We start from the raw sequence: 14,742 nt of genomic DNA on the forward strand, positions 1-14,742 counted from the left end.
CATTCAGCTTAAAAATGCAAGGTAATATAACTGATGTTCTGTAAGGCTTTGGGAAGTAGCTTCCACCTTAATTCTATTTAAATGTCAAATTGCTTATTGTGCGCTGTAAAACTTAACTGCAAGGGATAATCAGTGAATTTTACTTCCTGGTTTGCTGTTGGTGAGAATATTTCAATATGATTCAGTGTTTACCCTGTTAATTAATGACATCACTGTTGCTGGATGTCTGGAGATGTTGACTTTGTGAAGATTCAAAGTAATATTGGGAAAGGGGAAATCTATGGTAAGAGATCACTAGATCATCGCAAGCAGCTTTCTTTGAGGTCAATGGCAAGCATAGTCACTTCACCAGTCACCATGACATTTGGGATGTAATTTTCTGACTGATTTAAACTCAACCACCTCAACTTTACTGACACAGCTGTGAAAGTGTACTGCAGGCAGAGATATTTTTGGAACCACAGCACACCATGAGTGGTGATAATCTTGTATTTAAACATGTTGAGATGAGGAAAACTGACAGCAAGGCTTGACATAGGCTGCCAGAGAAAAATAATCAGAGCAGGTAGCTGTGATAGGCACCAATGAGAAAATGGAAGGTCTTGAAGCATAATGGACTCTGGAGAAAAGGAGGTTAATGGTTTGGAAAGTTATTATATGGTGGCGGCTGGGAGCAGGAGGCAAAACACTAAACAGAATAGAGCAATCAAGTAAGGAGTGGGTGATGTATGAGAAGAAGGTAGGGAGGTGGGAGACCATTTTTTTAAAAAATTGTATGGGCTATAAAAAAAGAGCATTCAATATGGGCAAGACAGTGAGAAAAAGGAAAATTGAAAAGCAAAAACTGAAGCAACTGCATTTTCATAAGAAGGATTCAAGATGGTAACAGAGCTGGGAAAGGAAGGAATTTGCTCCACTTGCTATCTACTAGCCAAGGCAAGTAATCATGGCGACTTGACACAGGAAATGTCAAAGCAAAATGTCAACATAAACTGTGACACCAACATTCAGGACAGCAGGATACAGGAATTGTTGGTCAGAAAGTGCACGACTTGCAAAATTCTTTTTGCAAATCAATCTTCTATCAAGTCAAAATCAAGTGTAAACTTCAAGTGAAGAGCTGATAGGGAGTAATAACTTGATCTGAGCACACTGATACAATTCAGTTTCTTATTAAAATTAGGACCTGATGTCGTACAGTTTTATTTTATTTGTACAGCCAAATAAAAAAGATGCATTTATTTGCTACCTTTTACGAGCACAGGATATTCTAAAGCATTTTGTTAGCCAGTTAAGTGCAGCATGATGGCACAGTGGTCAGCCCTGCTGCCCCACAGTGCCAGGGATCCAGGATCAATTCTGGCCTTGGGTCACTGTCTACATGGAGTCTGCACGTTTTCCCATGTATGTGTGGGTTTGCTCCGGATAGTCAGGTTTCCTCCCAAAGTCCCAAAGGTTGGGGTGATTGGCCATGCTAAATTGCCCCTTAGTTTCGGAGGGCTAGCAAGATAAATGTGTGGGATCATGGGGACAAGGGCCCAGGTGGGATTGTTGTTGGTGCAGGCTCGATGGGCTAAATGGCCTTCTTCTGCACTGTAGGGATTCTACGATTCAATGAAGTACTTTGGAAGTATAATCACTGTTCGAGCATTGGTACAGTAAGAAGCCTCACAACATGAGAGCGCTGCTCGTTCATCAGACTCACATGATGATGGAGCAGCACTCCAAAAGCTCATGATTCCAAATAAACCTGTTGGACTTTAACCTGGAATTGAGACTTTTTACTGTGCCCACCCCAGTCCAACACTGGCATCTCCACCTCGAACATAGGTAAGCATTGATACAACAAGACCCCCAAAACAGGAGTGAGATAAATGATCAGGAAATCTGTTTTCGTGAAAATGTTTGAGGAATCAATATTCATTAGGACACCAAAGAGCTCTTCTTCAAACAATCACAGGTAAAATAGGGTCTCTATTTAATCCCTCAGAAAAGATGCAGAACCGCCGACAGTGCAAACACTCCCTCAAGATTGAACTGATATATGGTCAGAATCTGCGCTCAAACCATCATAATGGGGCTTGAATCAACAACCTCCGGGTTTAGAGATAAAAGCACTACAAATAACTCAAAGCTAGCCACAGGTCAGTACAGACTGGGTCTGTACTCGTTGGAGTTTAGAAGGACAAGGGGGGATCTTATACAGACGTATAAGATAATGAAAGGGATGGATAGGGTAGAGGTAGAGAGATTCTTCCCGCTCAGAAAGGACAGCAGGACTAGAGGGCACTGCCTCGGGGGGGGGGGGGGGGGGGCAGCAGTTTAGAACGGAGTTGAGAATGAACTTCTTCACTCAAAGGGTGGTGAATCTCTGGAATTCTCTGCCCGTTGAAGTGGTGGAGGCTACCTCGCAAAATATATTTAAGACACGGGTCGATAGGTTTTTCACAGACAAGGGAATTAAGGGTTATGGGGAGAAAGCGGGAAAGTGGAACTGAGCCACTTCAGATCAGCCATGATCTTATTGAATGGCGGGGCAGGCTCAAAGGGCTAGATGGCCTACTCCTGCTCCTATTTATGTTCTTATATTCTGGAAAAACAAGATTGCAAAATTGGAGTTTGTCTGCCATCCATATAGATTTGGGGGTGGGGCAGGAGGGGCGCTTAGAAATGTAAAACTGAGTGAAATAGGTATCACCAGCTATGTGAGGAAGTAATTACGTTATCAGAAATTCACACAGGAGATTTCAATTGTAATTGCAAATATACAAATTTTAAATGGCAAACAGACAAAAGCATAACAAAGTTTCTTTCGAGTTTCATAAACAGATGGGCAAGTTTCAAAACAATTCAAAATAACAAATACTTTGGAGGTTAAAAAAGAGAGTTCTCCATTCAGAAAGATTTATTGTTACTGTTTATAATTGCAATTTTGGTAAACTTCTCAATCCAACAGATATTTTGAGAAAAAAATAAAATGCAAACGTAAAATGTAAATTTGACACATTATGATGAAAAAGATACTGTAGCAAAATGCAATGTCTAAATATTTTAGAAATTAAATAATCTAAAGTTAGCTCATGCTTGATATTTATTTAGTAAACAATTTTACTTTGTTCTACCCCTCAACTTAGCACTGCCCACCTTTGGATAGAAGATTTGTTAGCTGACTCTTTTTTCTTCTTCTTTTTGTCCTTTCTGCTCAAGCCCTCATTAAGTTTTTCATTACTTTTGTTGTTCACTGTTGTTGTAGACAATTCTGTACTGTTTTTCCGTTTCATTGGTAACAATGAAATATCAATCGACTGTTCTTGCCCAACTTCAGTATCATGTTCCATTCCTTTCTTTTCATTCTGTTGATCACATGTTACTGAATGTTTACCCTGGAAGACAAAAAAAAAGTCTGAATGCACCTGCCATGTGGAAAGGCAATGCCCTAGTGGTGTTATCGCTAGACTATTAATCCAGAAACTCAGCTAATGTTCTGGGGACCCAGGTTCGAATCACAGCAGATGGTGGAATCTGAATTCAATAAAAAAAATCCAGAATTAAGAATCTACTGATGACCACGAAACCATTGTCAATTTTCGGAAAAGGCTATCTGGTTCTCTAATGTCCTTTGATGAAGGAAATCTGCCTTCCTTACCTGGTCTGGCTGATGAGAGATTCCAGAACCACATCAATGAGATTGACTCTCAACTGCCTTCTGAGCAAGGGAAACTAGGAGTGGACAATAAATGCTGGCCAGTCAGTGATGCCCATGTCCCACAAATGAATAAAAAAAAAAGTGATGTCTTGACGCTACATGTTTTTCTTTAGGTTTGGTTTAGTGTCAGTGGTCAGAACTGTAAGTAGATCTTCTATTCTCTACTGTTTGTGCTTTTTTACCCCCCACACAACATGCCAATCACTGCTCAGGAGATTCACAGTCATCATCAATCAAAAAAGGACTGAACTTGGCTTTATGAACTACCAGAAATTCTTTCATTAACATCCTTAATATAATTAAGCCATTGCTTTCCTTACAGGGGGGAAAAAAAACTGCAGTTTCTAAGGTAGCAGTTAGTAACTGCATTCCAAGCTCAAGTGGATAAGTGGATGGCATATCCATCACTCTACAGTTTTGCATATCTTTGAAATACCAGTTTCCCCGGAGAAATCTAAAACAGAAAGCAGTGTGCAGGAATTGTTATCTTTGTCAGGCTTCTATTTGCTATTGAGTTTCTCCATTTTGTTCTCCAGTCCTTCAAGATATTTGATTTCCTTTACAGAATTCTAAAAACTGAAGATTTGGAAATGCCTCATTTCTGTGCTAGCTTTTCAATCCTTCAAATTTTTCTGATAGTCACTTGTTCACACACACTCACATAACACTAACAAATGGGTTTTTAGGCAGTTTGACCACTGAATGCAAGTTGGTTTGGGACATGGAAACCTTCGGTTCAAAAGTTTTCTGAGTGCCCTAATTACATAAGTGAGATTTGAAATTAATTTATCTGAAATAAAACAAATGTTTCACACCTGGAAGTATAGGGGGAGAAAATGGGATGCAGAAAGACAGATGGGGAAAAATACATCAAATGGCAGAATACTTAAGAGCATTGATAGGCAGAGGGATCTAGCTGTACAGATAGAGGTTACTGAAAGTGACAATGCAGGTGGAGAAGTCAGTCAAGAAGGCATATGGCATGCCTGCCTTCATCGGCCGGGGCACTGAGTTCAAAAATTGGCAAGTCATGTTGCAGCTTTATAGAACCTTCGTTAGGCCGCACTTGGAATAGTATTCAATTCTGGTTGCCACACTACCAGAAGAATGTGGAGGCTCGGAAAGAGTACAGAAAAGATTTACCAGGATGTTGCCTGGTATGGAGAGCATTAGCTATGATGAGAGATGGAAGAAACTTGGTCTGTTCTCACTGGAAAAAGAGAGGTTGAGGGGCAACCTAACAGAAGTCTACAAGATTATGAGGGGCATGGACAGAGTGGATAGTCAGAAACTTTTTCCCAAGGTAGAAGAGTCAATTACTAGAAGGCATAGGTTTAATATGCGAGGGGCAAGGTTTAGAGAAGATGTATGAGGCAAGTTTTTTTTTACAGAGGATAATGGGTGCCTGGAACTCGCTGCCAGGGGAGGTAGTGGCAGATATGATAGTGACTTTTAAGGGGTGTCTTGGCAAATACACGAATAGGTTGGGAATACAGGAATACAGTTCCAGGAAGGATAGGGGGTTTTAGTTCAGTTTGGCAGCATGGTCGGTGCAGAGAGAGCCAAGGGCCTGTTCCTGAGCTATAACTTTCTTTGTTCTTTGTTAAATGCAAGTGGTAAAATAGCAACCATAATGAAACAAACCAGCGAGCATTTTATATATAAAAAAAGGGACTACTGTCCATATCTCTTCAAAGTGGAGAAAAGTGAAAGCTCATACATAATTCTAGAGCTTTTTAAATCAATTATAGGAGTTGACTAGTCTATAGAATCCTTCTGCAGAATCAATGTGCTCAACTGTGTTGAGAATGGCTGGATGAAGATCTTGGAGCTTCTTTCCAATGACATTGTGGGGACAAGGGGAGCAGGTTTCAGCCCATGGCCTGCATGGTGGTGGCAAATCAGCAACTTCATGCATAACCAGGGACAGACAATAAACTTGCCCACAACCCAAAAATTCCAAACAAATACTCGAACAGGAGACATTTGAAAAATGTCTTTTCAAAAGCCCTGAGTCCTACAGACTCAATGTTAACTGTGTTTCTCTCTCCATAGATGCTGCCAGATGTGCATTTTCAGTACTTATAATAATTATTCAATATTACTGTCTCTGCTTGCAAATTAATTGAAACTAGCAAATAGGACAAAATAATTAGGGGCCGTTCAAAGTTCATAAATAGCAGATTAGGTGAGGCAGAGGCCTCCAAAAGATATGCCCCATCAAAAGTCAAGGAGAATTTCCTTGCTCTACTAACTGTCCAAGAAAAAACAGTTGCAGAATTATCTTCCTTTACAACATTTGTTCTGGTATGCCAAATTACAATTGATAATTTCAAGCTATTTCTATTGATTGGAAACACTATTCTGTTCCTTTTAAATCTAAAGTAGTCATAAATTGATTTATATATATTGTAGTAAAATTGTAACCTTGCTGCATAGAATGTCCTTTTCCTTCTTCAAATCATGTTGCTTCTTAATATTTTCTTCAACAGGACTACCCAAATTGCTGTGGGTTGGATGAATTTGCTCACTTTCAGTATTAAGAGTTGTTGATCCAGATTCACCTGAACTATCTGCTGTTCCAAGTTCAATGTCCTTTTTCCCACTGCTCACCTTCTCAGTGCTTAAAATCTTATCACCCATCACATTCCTGTTTGGGTGAAGCAGGCCACCCTCAGTAGTAGTTTAGACTGTACTATCCTTGTGCTCAGCAGTTTCAATGTTATCTTTGGATGCTGCAAAGCCTTGATGTACCTGATCATTCGCTGGACTATAATCATCTGGAGTTTCTTCCATATTTGTTGAGTTAAGAGGATGCCCATCACCTGCTGCACTCTGCACATCAGCAATGTCATTCACAGAATTTAGATCACTGCGGACAGAGTAACCTCTGATTTCATTATCAACTTTACTGTATTGATCAGTTGTGTTACCAACTTCAATGTGTTGTTCATTTTCACTGTCTTTGTGTTCACTTTTACTCAAGTGTTCAAGTTGAAGAGCAGACGAGATCTCTTCATCAGCTGCACTCAATTTCTTCAATCTCTTTTTTCTTTTTTTCTGGATTTAAAAAAAATACAAGATATCAGAATCAGGCCATGTGAGTGACAACAATGAACATTAATATCAATCTACTCAATTACAGGTCAGAGAAGAAAATTACAGCACAGGGACAGGCTCCTCAGACCGTGCTACCAAACTGACTAAAACCCCCTACCCTTCCAGAGACCACATCCCTTTATTCCCATCCTATTCATGTATTTGTTCAGGTGCCCCTTAAAACTCACTATCATATCATAGAACCCTACAGTGCAGAAAGACTACCACCTCCCCTGGCAGAGTTCCAGACATCCACCACTCTCTGCGTAAAAGATTTGCCTCGTACATCTCCTTTAAACCTTGCCCCTTGCACCTTAAACTAAGCCCCCAAGTAATTGACTTTTCCACCCTGGGAAAAAACTTCTGACTATCCACTCTGTGAATGCCCCGCATAATCTTGTACACTTCTATCAGGTCACCCCTCACCCTCCATTGTTCCAACGAGAACAAACCAAGTTTCTCCAACCCCTCCTCATAGCTAATGCCCTCCATACCAGGCAACATCCTGGTAAATCTTTTCTGTACCCTCTCCAAAGTCTCCGCATCTTCTACATATTGTAAAATTCCATCCCTTTTCCATTACATAGCCACAAGATAAGGTCAACTTTCCCAAATTAAGTAGTCAGATTAGAATATTTTCTGTAAATAAACATTTTAAACTTACATTTTTAAAAAGTAAATAACTCAAGTTCAGTTCTGAGATGTTACCAACATAAAAGCGAAATTTAAAATCTGATGATATCCATTTCACTTTGACTCAACCTTTCACTGTATTTCTGATAACTTTAATAAGGAACAACACGAACTAAATTAGTTATTTACAACTCCAGTGTGGGCAAGAACTATTTTAAACTCGACAGTAGTCATATTGCCTATTTGTTCACAATCTGTTTAAACATTATATTAAAGGTTTCAGCAGACTGTTATTCATTAAGGCATGAAACTCCCCTGTGCCAGAGGGACAAAATAATTAACTATTGCATTCCAAATGTCAAAGCCCAGTCTCTGCAGTTTTGCTTCGAGATAAATATATGACTGAAATCCTATTATTTTACAGTATTTAGAAATTGTCAGTTTTCCAGATGAAAAATGCTACCGGAATTTTAAAGTGGGAATCTCAATCAGTGCCTTCAAGTAACTTGTTTCAAGAAATTTGTGTTAGGCACGCATTTCACGCCAACCCTAATTACCTTGGAAGGATGCGGTGAGCTACCTCCTTAAACTGCTGCACTCCATGTGCTCTAAGTACAATCGTAATGCTGTTAGAAAGGGAGTTCCAAGATTTCAATACAGTGAAGGGACTGCAATATGTTTCCAAGTTAGGATATGTGACTTGGAAGGGAACTGGCAGGCGGTGCCTTTCCCATGTGTCTGCTACCCTTATCCTTCTAGATGGTAGCGTTCATATTGGAATGTGTTACAGAAACTGATGGGGTGATAATTAGCCAGGTTGGATTTGTAAAGCTGTGTGAGATCTGGACATAATCATCAGGTAACTTTTCACATTACCAAGCAGATGTTGTAGCTATACTGAAACAGTTAGGCTATGTGTGTGGCTAGTTCTGGAGCACAAGTCTTCAACACTATTGCCAGAATGTTGTAATGGACCATAATTTTTCAAGTATCCAGTGACTTGACCATCACGTGCAGTGAATCACATTGGCTGAAGGCCAGCATCTCTGATGCTGGGGACCTCAGATGCGGCTGAGATGGATCACCCACTTGGCACTTATGGTTAAAGATGATTGCAAATGCTTCAGCCTTGACTTTTGCACTGATGTGCTGAGCTCACCCATTATTGAAAATGGGGTTAATTGTGGAGCCTTCTCCTCTGTTTAGTTGTTTAATTGTCCACCACCATTCAGGAATGGTTGTGGCAGGATTGCAGAACTTTGATCTGATCCATTGATTGTAGAATTGCTTAGCTCTGCCTATCATGTTTCCACTGTTTGTCATGCAAATAGATCTGTGTAGTAGTTTCACTAGGTTGACACTTCCTTTTTAGCTTTGCCTGGTGCTGGTCCTGACACGATCCTTTGCACTTCATCAAACCCAGGTTGACCCTGGAGCATGATGTTAATGGTCGAGTGAGGGACTTTCAGGGCCATGAGTTTACAGATTGAGATTGAATACAATTCTGCTAATGACGCACAGCACCTCATAAATGTCCAGTTTTGGGTTGCTAGATCTGTTCTAAATCTATTCCATTTAGCATGGTGGTAGTGCCACACAACACGACTGAGGATATCCTCAATATGAACATAGATCTTCATCTCCACAAGGATTGAGATGCTCATTTCCACCAATATTATCATGGACAGGTGCATCTGCAACAAGTAGAATGCTGACGATGCATTTCATAGAATCCCTCCAAAGTAGGAGAAGGTCGTTTGGCCCATCAAGCCTGCACCAAACAACAATCCCATCCAGGCCCTATTCCTGCAACCCCACATATTTACCCAGCCATCAATTTACCATAGCCAATCAACTTAACTTGCACAATTTTGGAGTGTGGGAAGAAACCTGAGCACCTGGAGGAAACCCAAGGAGACATGGGGAGAATGTGCAAACTCCACACAGACAGTGACCCAAGGCCAGAATTGAATCCAGGTCCCTGATGCTGTAACACAGCAGTGCTAACCATTGTGTCACCGTGCCTTCCAACTTAAGTCGGTGTTTCCTCAGGACACAAAACCGATCTGACATTGATATTAGCTGTCATATGACAAGCCAAATGGTCTGCTTAGACCAATCAGGAAGCGAAGGTGAACATTCTTTCGCCGTTCAAATTTTAAAAACCAAATTTAAAAACCAAAGAAACTCCAATACGTTATTTTCTTGTCAATTATAATGCTTCTCAAGGTGATGGGACTGTGGGGGATGAGGACCTTAAAACGATTACTATTACTAAAGAGGTAGTGCTTGGTAGGCCAATGGGACTAAAGGTAGGCAAGTCCCCGAGTCCAGATGGAATGCATCCCAGGGTACTAAAAGAAACGGCAGAAGTAATAGCAGATGCATTAGTTGCAATTTATCAAAATTCGCTGGACTCTGGGGAGGTGCCAGCTGATTGGAAAACCGCTAACGTAACGCCACTGTTTAAAAAAAGGAGGTATAGAAAAGGTGGGTGACTACTGGCCAGTTAGCTTAACGTCCATTGTTGGGAAAATGCAGGAATCTATCATTAAGGAAGAAATAGCAGGACACCTGGAAAAGAATGGTTCAATCAAGCAGACGTAGCATGGAATCATAAAGGGGAAGTCACGTTTGACGAATTTACTGGCATTTTATGAAGATGTAACGAGTGCAGTTGACTGAGGGAAACCGGTGGATGTGGTGTTTTTAGATTTCCAGAAGGCATTCAATAAGGTGCCTCACAAAAGGTTACTGCATAAGATTAAGATATATGGAGTTGGGGGTAAAGTGTTAGCGTGGATTGAGGATTGGCTATCTAACAGAAAGCATAGAGTTGGAATAAATGGGTGCTTTCTCGGTTGGCCGTTGGTGACTAGTGGCGTGCCGCAGGGATCGGTGCTGGGGCCTCAACTGTTTACCATATACACAGACGATCTGGAGGAGGGGACCAATGGGATGTGGAGGATGCAGAAAGTCGGCAGAGAGATTTGGATAGGCTAAGTGAGTGGGCAAGGATCTGGCAGATGGAGTATAACGTTGGCAAGTGTGAGGTTATCCACTTTGGAAGGAATAATAGTAAAATGGACTATTATTTAAATGGTGAAAAATTACAACATGCTACTGTGCAGAGGAACCTGGGGGTCCTTGTGCATGAATCACAAAAATTCAGTTTGCAGGTACAGCAGGTGATCAAGAAGGCAAATGGAATGTTGGACTTTATTGCGAGGGGGATGGAGTATAAAAGCGGGGAGGTCTTGCTACAATTGTACAATTACTGGTGAGGCCGCAACTAGAGTACTGTGTGCAATTTTAGTCCCCTTATTTGCTCAAGGATATATTAGCTTTGGAGGGAGTGCAGAGAAAGTTCACCAGGTTGATTCCAGAGATGAGGGGGTTAGCTTATGAGGAGAGATTGAGCAGACTAGGCCTGTACTCGTTGGAGTTTAGAAGGCTGAGGGGAGATCTTATAGAGACATAAGATAATGAATGGGCTAGACAGGGTAGAAGCAGAGAGATTATTTCCACTTAGAATGGAAACAAGAACTAGAGGAAACAAGAATACAGGGGAGTCAATTTAGAACAGAGTTGAGGAGGAACTTCTTCTCCCAGGGGGTAATGAATCTCTGGATTCTCTGCCCATTGAAGCAGTGGAGGCTACCTCATTAAATGTGTTTAAGTCACAAGTAGAGAGATTTTTGACCAATAAGGGAATTAAGGGTTATGGGGAGCAGGCAGGTAAGTGGAACTGAACCACAATCAGATCAGCCATGATCTTATTTGAATGGCAGGACGGGCTCGGGGGGCTAGACGGCCTACTCCTGCTCCTATTTCTTATGTTCTTATGTGTTAATACTTCAATGTATGGAGTCGTTGCAGGAAATGAGGGAAAAGGCTGGAGAAATACATTTCCCCAGGTGCTAATTCCCTTTCCCATGTGTCTACTATTCACATAGCACTATCCTCAGCACAGAGCTGATGTAAAACTTAATAGGGAAAGTTAGTGTAAATGGATTCCATCCTCACTTGTAGCCAAAGAGACTGCTGAGCAGCAGTTCAGAGCAGAAGTCTCAACTAATGCTCCCTCCCTAACAATGGACATTGAATCCAATAACAAGTCCCTGTTGCTTTCTCAGCTCAGTTCAGCTACTCAGTAAAGACTGGGCAACAAACAGATAAGCCCATTGAACCAATTGAGAAATACTAGAGAAAATGTTTTAATGCCTTAAGCAAACAAAATTTTAATATATTTTCATATATTTCATAAGAACATAAGAAATAGGAGCAGGAGTAGGCCATTTAGCCCCTCGAGCCTGCCCCGCCATTCAGTAAGATCATGGCTGATCTGTCGTGTCTCAGTTCCACATTCCCGCCCTCTCCCCATAACCCTTAATCCCCTTGCCTATCAAAAACCTATCAACCCGCGTCTTAAAAATATTTAGTGAGGCAGCCTCCACCACTTCAACGGGCAGAGAATTCCAGAGATTCACCACCCTTTGAGTGAAGAAGTTCCTCCTCAACTCCATTCTAAACCACCCCCCCTTTATCTTGAGGCTGTGCCCCCTAGTCCTACTGTCCTTTCTGAGCAGGAAGAGCCTCTCCACCTCTATCCCATCCATCATCTTATATGTCTCAATGAGATCTCCCCTCATTCTTCTAAACTCGAACGAGTACAAGCCTCTCCTCATAGTTCAACCCCCTCAACTCCGGTATCAGCCTAGTAAACCTCCTCTGCACTCCTTCCAAGGCCAAAATATCCTTGTGTAAGTGCAGCAACCAAAACTGCACACAGTACTCCAGCTGCGGCCTCACCAATGCCCTATACAGCTGCAGCAAGACCACCCTACTTTTATATTCAATCCCCCTCGCTATGAAGACCAGCATCCCATTTGCCTTCCTGACCACCTGCTGCACTTGCAGGCTGGGTTTTTGCGACTCATGCACAAGGACCCCGAGGTCCCTCTGCACCGTAGCATGCTGCAGCTTTTCGCCATGTAAGTAATAGTCTTTCCTACCATTATTCCTACCAAAGTGGACAACCTCACATTTGCCAACATTAAATTCCATTTGCCAGTTCCTGGCCCATTCGCCCAGCCTATCTAGATCCTTCTGCAGACTTTCCACACCCTCCGCACAATTTGCCGTTCCACCAATCTTGGTGTCATCAGCAAATTTCGACACCATACACTCGGTTCCCTCTTCCAGATCATCTATATAAATGGTAAATAGCTGAGGCCCCAGCACCAACCCCTGGGGCACTCCATTAAGTCACCAACCGCCAATCCGAATAGCACCCATTGACCCCCACTCTCTGCCTCCTATTTGACAGCCAATCCTCTATCCACGCTAATACCCTACCCCCAACTCCATGCCCCCTGACCTTCTGTAATAACCTCCTGAGGCACTTTATCAAACTCCTTCTGAAAATCAAGAAACACCACATCCACCAGCTCTCTTCTATCCACCGCCCTAGACACATCCTCATAGAACTCCAATAAATTCGTCAGACATGACTTCCCCTTAACGAAACCGTGCTGCGTCTGCTCTATCAAACAATTCTCCTCAAGATGCCTCGCTATTTTCTCCTTGATGACGGATTCTAACATTTTACCTACAATAGACGTTAAACTAACAGGCCTATAATTCCCTGCCACCCTTCTTAACCAACGGCGTAACATTAGCCGTTTTCCAATCTTCCGGCACTTCCCCGGAATCCAGCAACGTTTGGAAAATAACCACCAAGGCATCCACTATCACCTCCGCCATTTCTTTCAGAACCCTTGGATGCATTCCATCCAGTCCTGGGGACTTGTCCACAATCAGTCCCTCCAGTCTGTCGAGCACCACCTCTCTAGTAACAATAATGTCATTCAGGCCCTCCACTCCTACCATCTTTCCATCGCTAACACCCGGCAAATTATTCACGTCCTCCTCCGTGAAGACCGAAACAAAAAAGTTATTCAAGGCCTCAGCCATTTCCCCATCCCCTACCACTAAGTCCCCCCTCTCATCCTCTAAGGGTCCAACGTTCACCCTAGCCAGCCTCTTCCTTTTTATATATTTATAAAAACTCTTGCTGTCCTTTTTTATATTAAGCGCTAGCCCAGCTTCATAGTTTATCCTACCCTTCTTTATCAACTTCTTTGTCATTCTTTGTTGACATTTAAACCTCTCCCAATCCTCTTCGCTACTCTAAACGCATCCGCTTTTAATTTAACACTTTCCTTTACCTCCTTCGTTATCCACGGCTGATTATCTCTCCTCCTACAATCCTTTTTAACCATCAGAATAAATTTCCGCTGAGCACCAAGAAAGATCTCCTTAAAGATCCTCCACTGTTCCTCAGCAGACCTACCTTCCAACGCGCTCCCCCAATCAACATTCGCCAATTCCTCTCTCATCCTACCGTACTCCCCTCTGTTCAAACAAAGGACACATGTCCGGGAACCCACTTTCTCCTCCTCCATCTGCATCAGAAACTCCACCATACAATGATCACTCTTCCCAAGAGGATCCTTCACCACAAGGTCCCTAATTCTACCCGCCTCATTACGTAACACCAGATCCAAGATAGCTCGCTCCCTCGTCGGCTCCAACACATACTGTTCAAGGAAACTATCCCGGCAGCATTCCAAGAACTCTTCCTCAAGCCCACCGCGTCCAACATGGGTCGACCAATCAATATGTAGATTGAAATCCCCCATAATTATCGCCGTTCCATTCCTGCACGCCACATTTATTTGCACATTAACAGCCCGACCCACCTCCAGATCATTATTTGGGGGCCTATAGATGACACCCACCAGCGTCTTCCTCCCTTTGCAGTTCCCAATCTCCACCTACAACGATTCCGCTTTCTGCTCTTTGGTTTCTATATCATCCCTTACTACCACCCTGATGCTATCCTTAATCAGCAGAGCTATGCCCCCCCCCCCACCTTTTTCCTCCCACCTATCCTTCCTAAACACTTGATACCCCTGGACATTCAGCTCCCAGTCCCTGTCAACTTGCAGCCACATCTCTGTAATGGCCACCAGATCATATCCATTTGTGCTGATCAGCACCACCAGCTCATTCACTTTATTCCAAATGCTTCGTGCATTCAGATAAAGTGCCAGCCTTCACCTGTACCCTATTTGCCAGAACGCCACCAACCATACTCACGCCCCCTACTCCCTTTATTATTGGGACATCCTTGGCCTCTTCCCTTACCTGTACCCTCTCCTTTACTTTAGACCCCGTAATGTCACCTACCCTCGCACCCTCCCCCCACCTAATTAGTTTAAAGCCCTGTTTACAGTCCT

General features: G+C 42.4%; 1 protein-coding gene across 1 annotated transcript in view; it reads right to left on the minus strand.

The window, feature by feature from the left end:
• The window catches only part of LOC145356640 (E3 ubiquitin-protein ligase rnf213-alpha-like), a 168,548-nt gene that overhangs the window by 129,542 nt on the left and 24,264 nt on the right, over positions 1-14,742 (minus strand). The window contains exons 5-6 of the mRNA XM_080209486.1: positions 6,461-6,766; positions 3,145-3,383 (exon numbers count right to left, since the gene is read on the minus strand). Coding sequence (XP_080065612.1) covers positions 3,145-3,383; positions 6,461-6,766 — 545 coding nt within the window. The remainder of the gene's footprint in view (positions 1-3,144; positions 3,384-6,460; positions 6,767-14,742) is intronic.

This window comes from Carcharhinus amblyrhynchos, chromosome 21 (genome assembly GCF_965287045.1).
Source record: "Carcharhinus amblyrhynchos chromosome 21, sCarAmb.v2.hapA, whole genome shotgun sequence".
In the NCBI taxonomy this organism is placed as follows: Eukaryota; Metazoa; Chordata; class Chondrichthyes; order Carcharhiniformes; family Carcharhinidae; genus Carcharhinus; species Carcharhinus amblyrhynchos.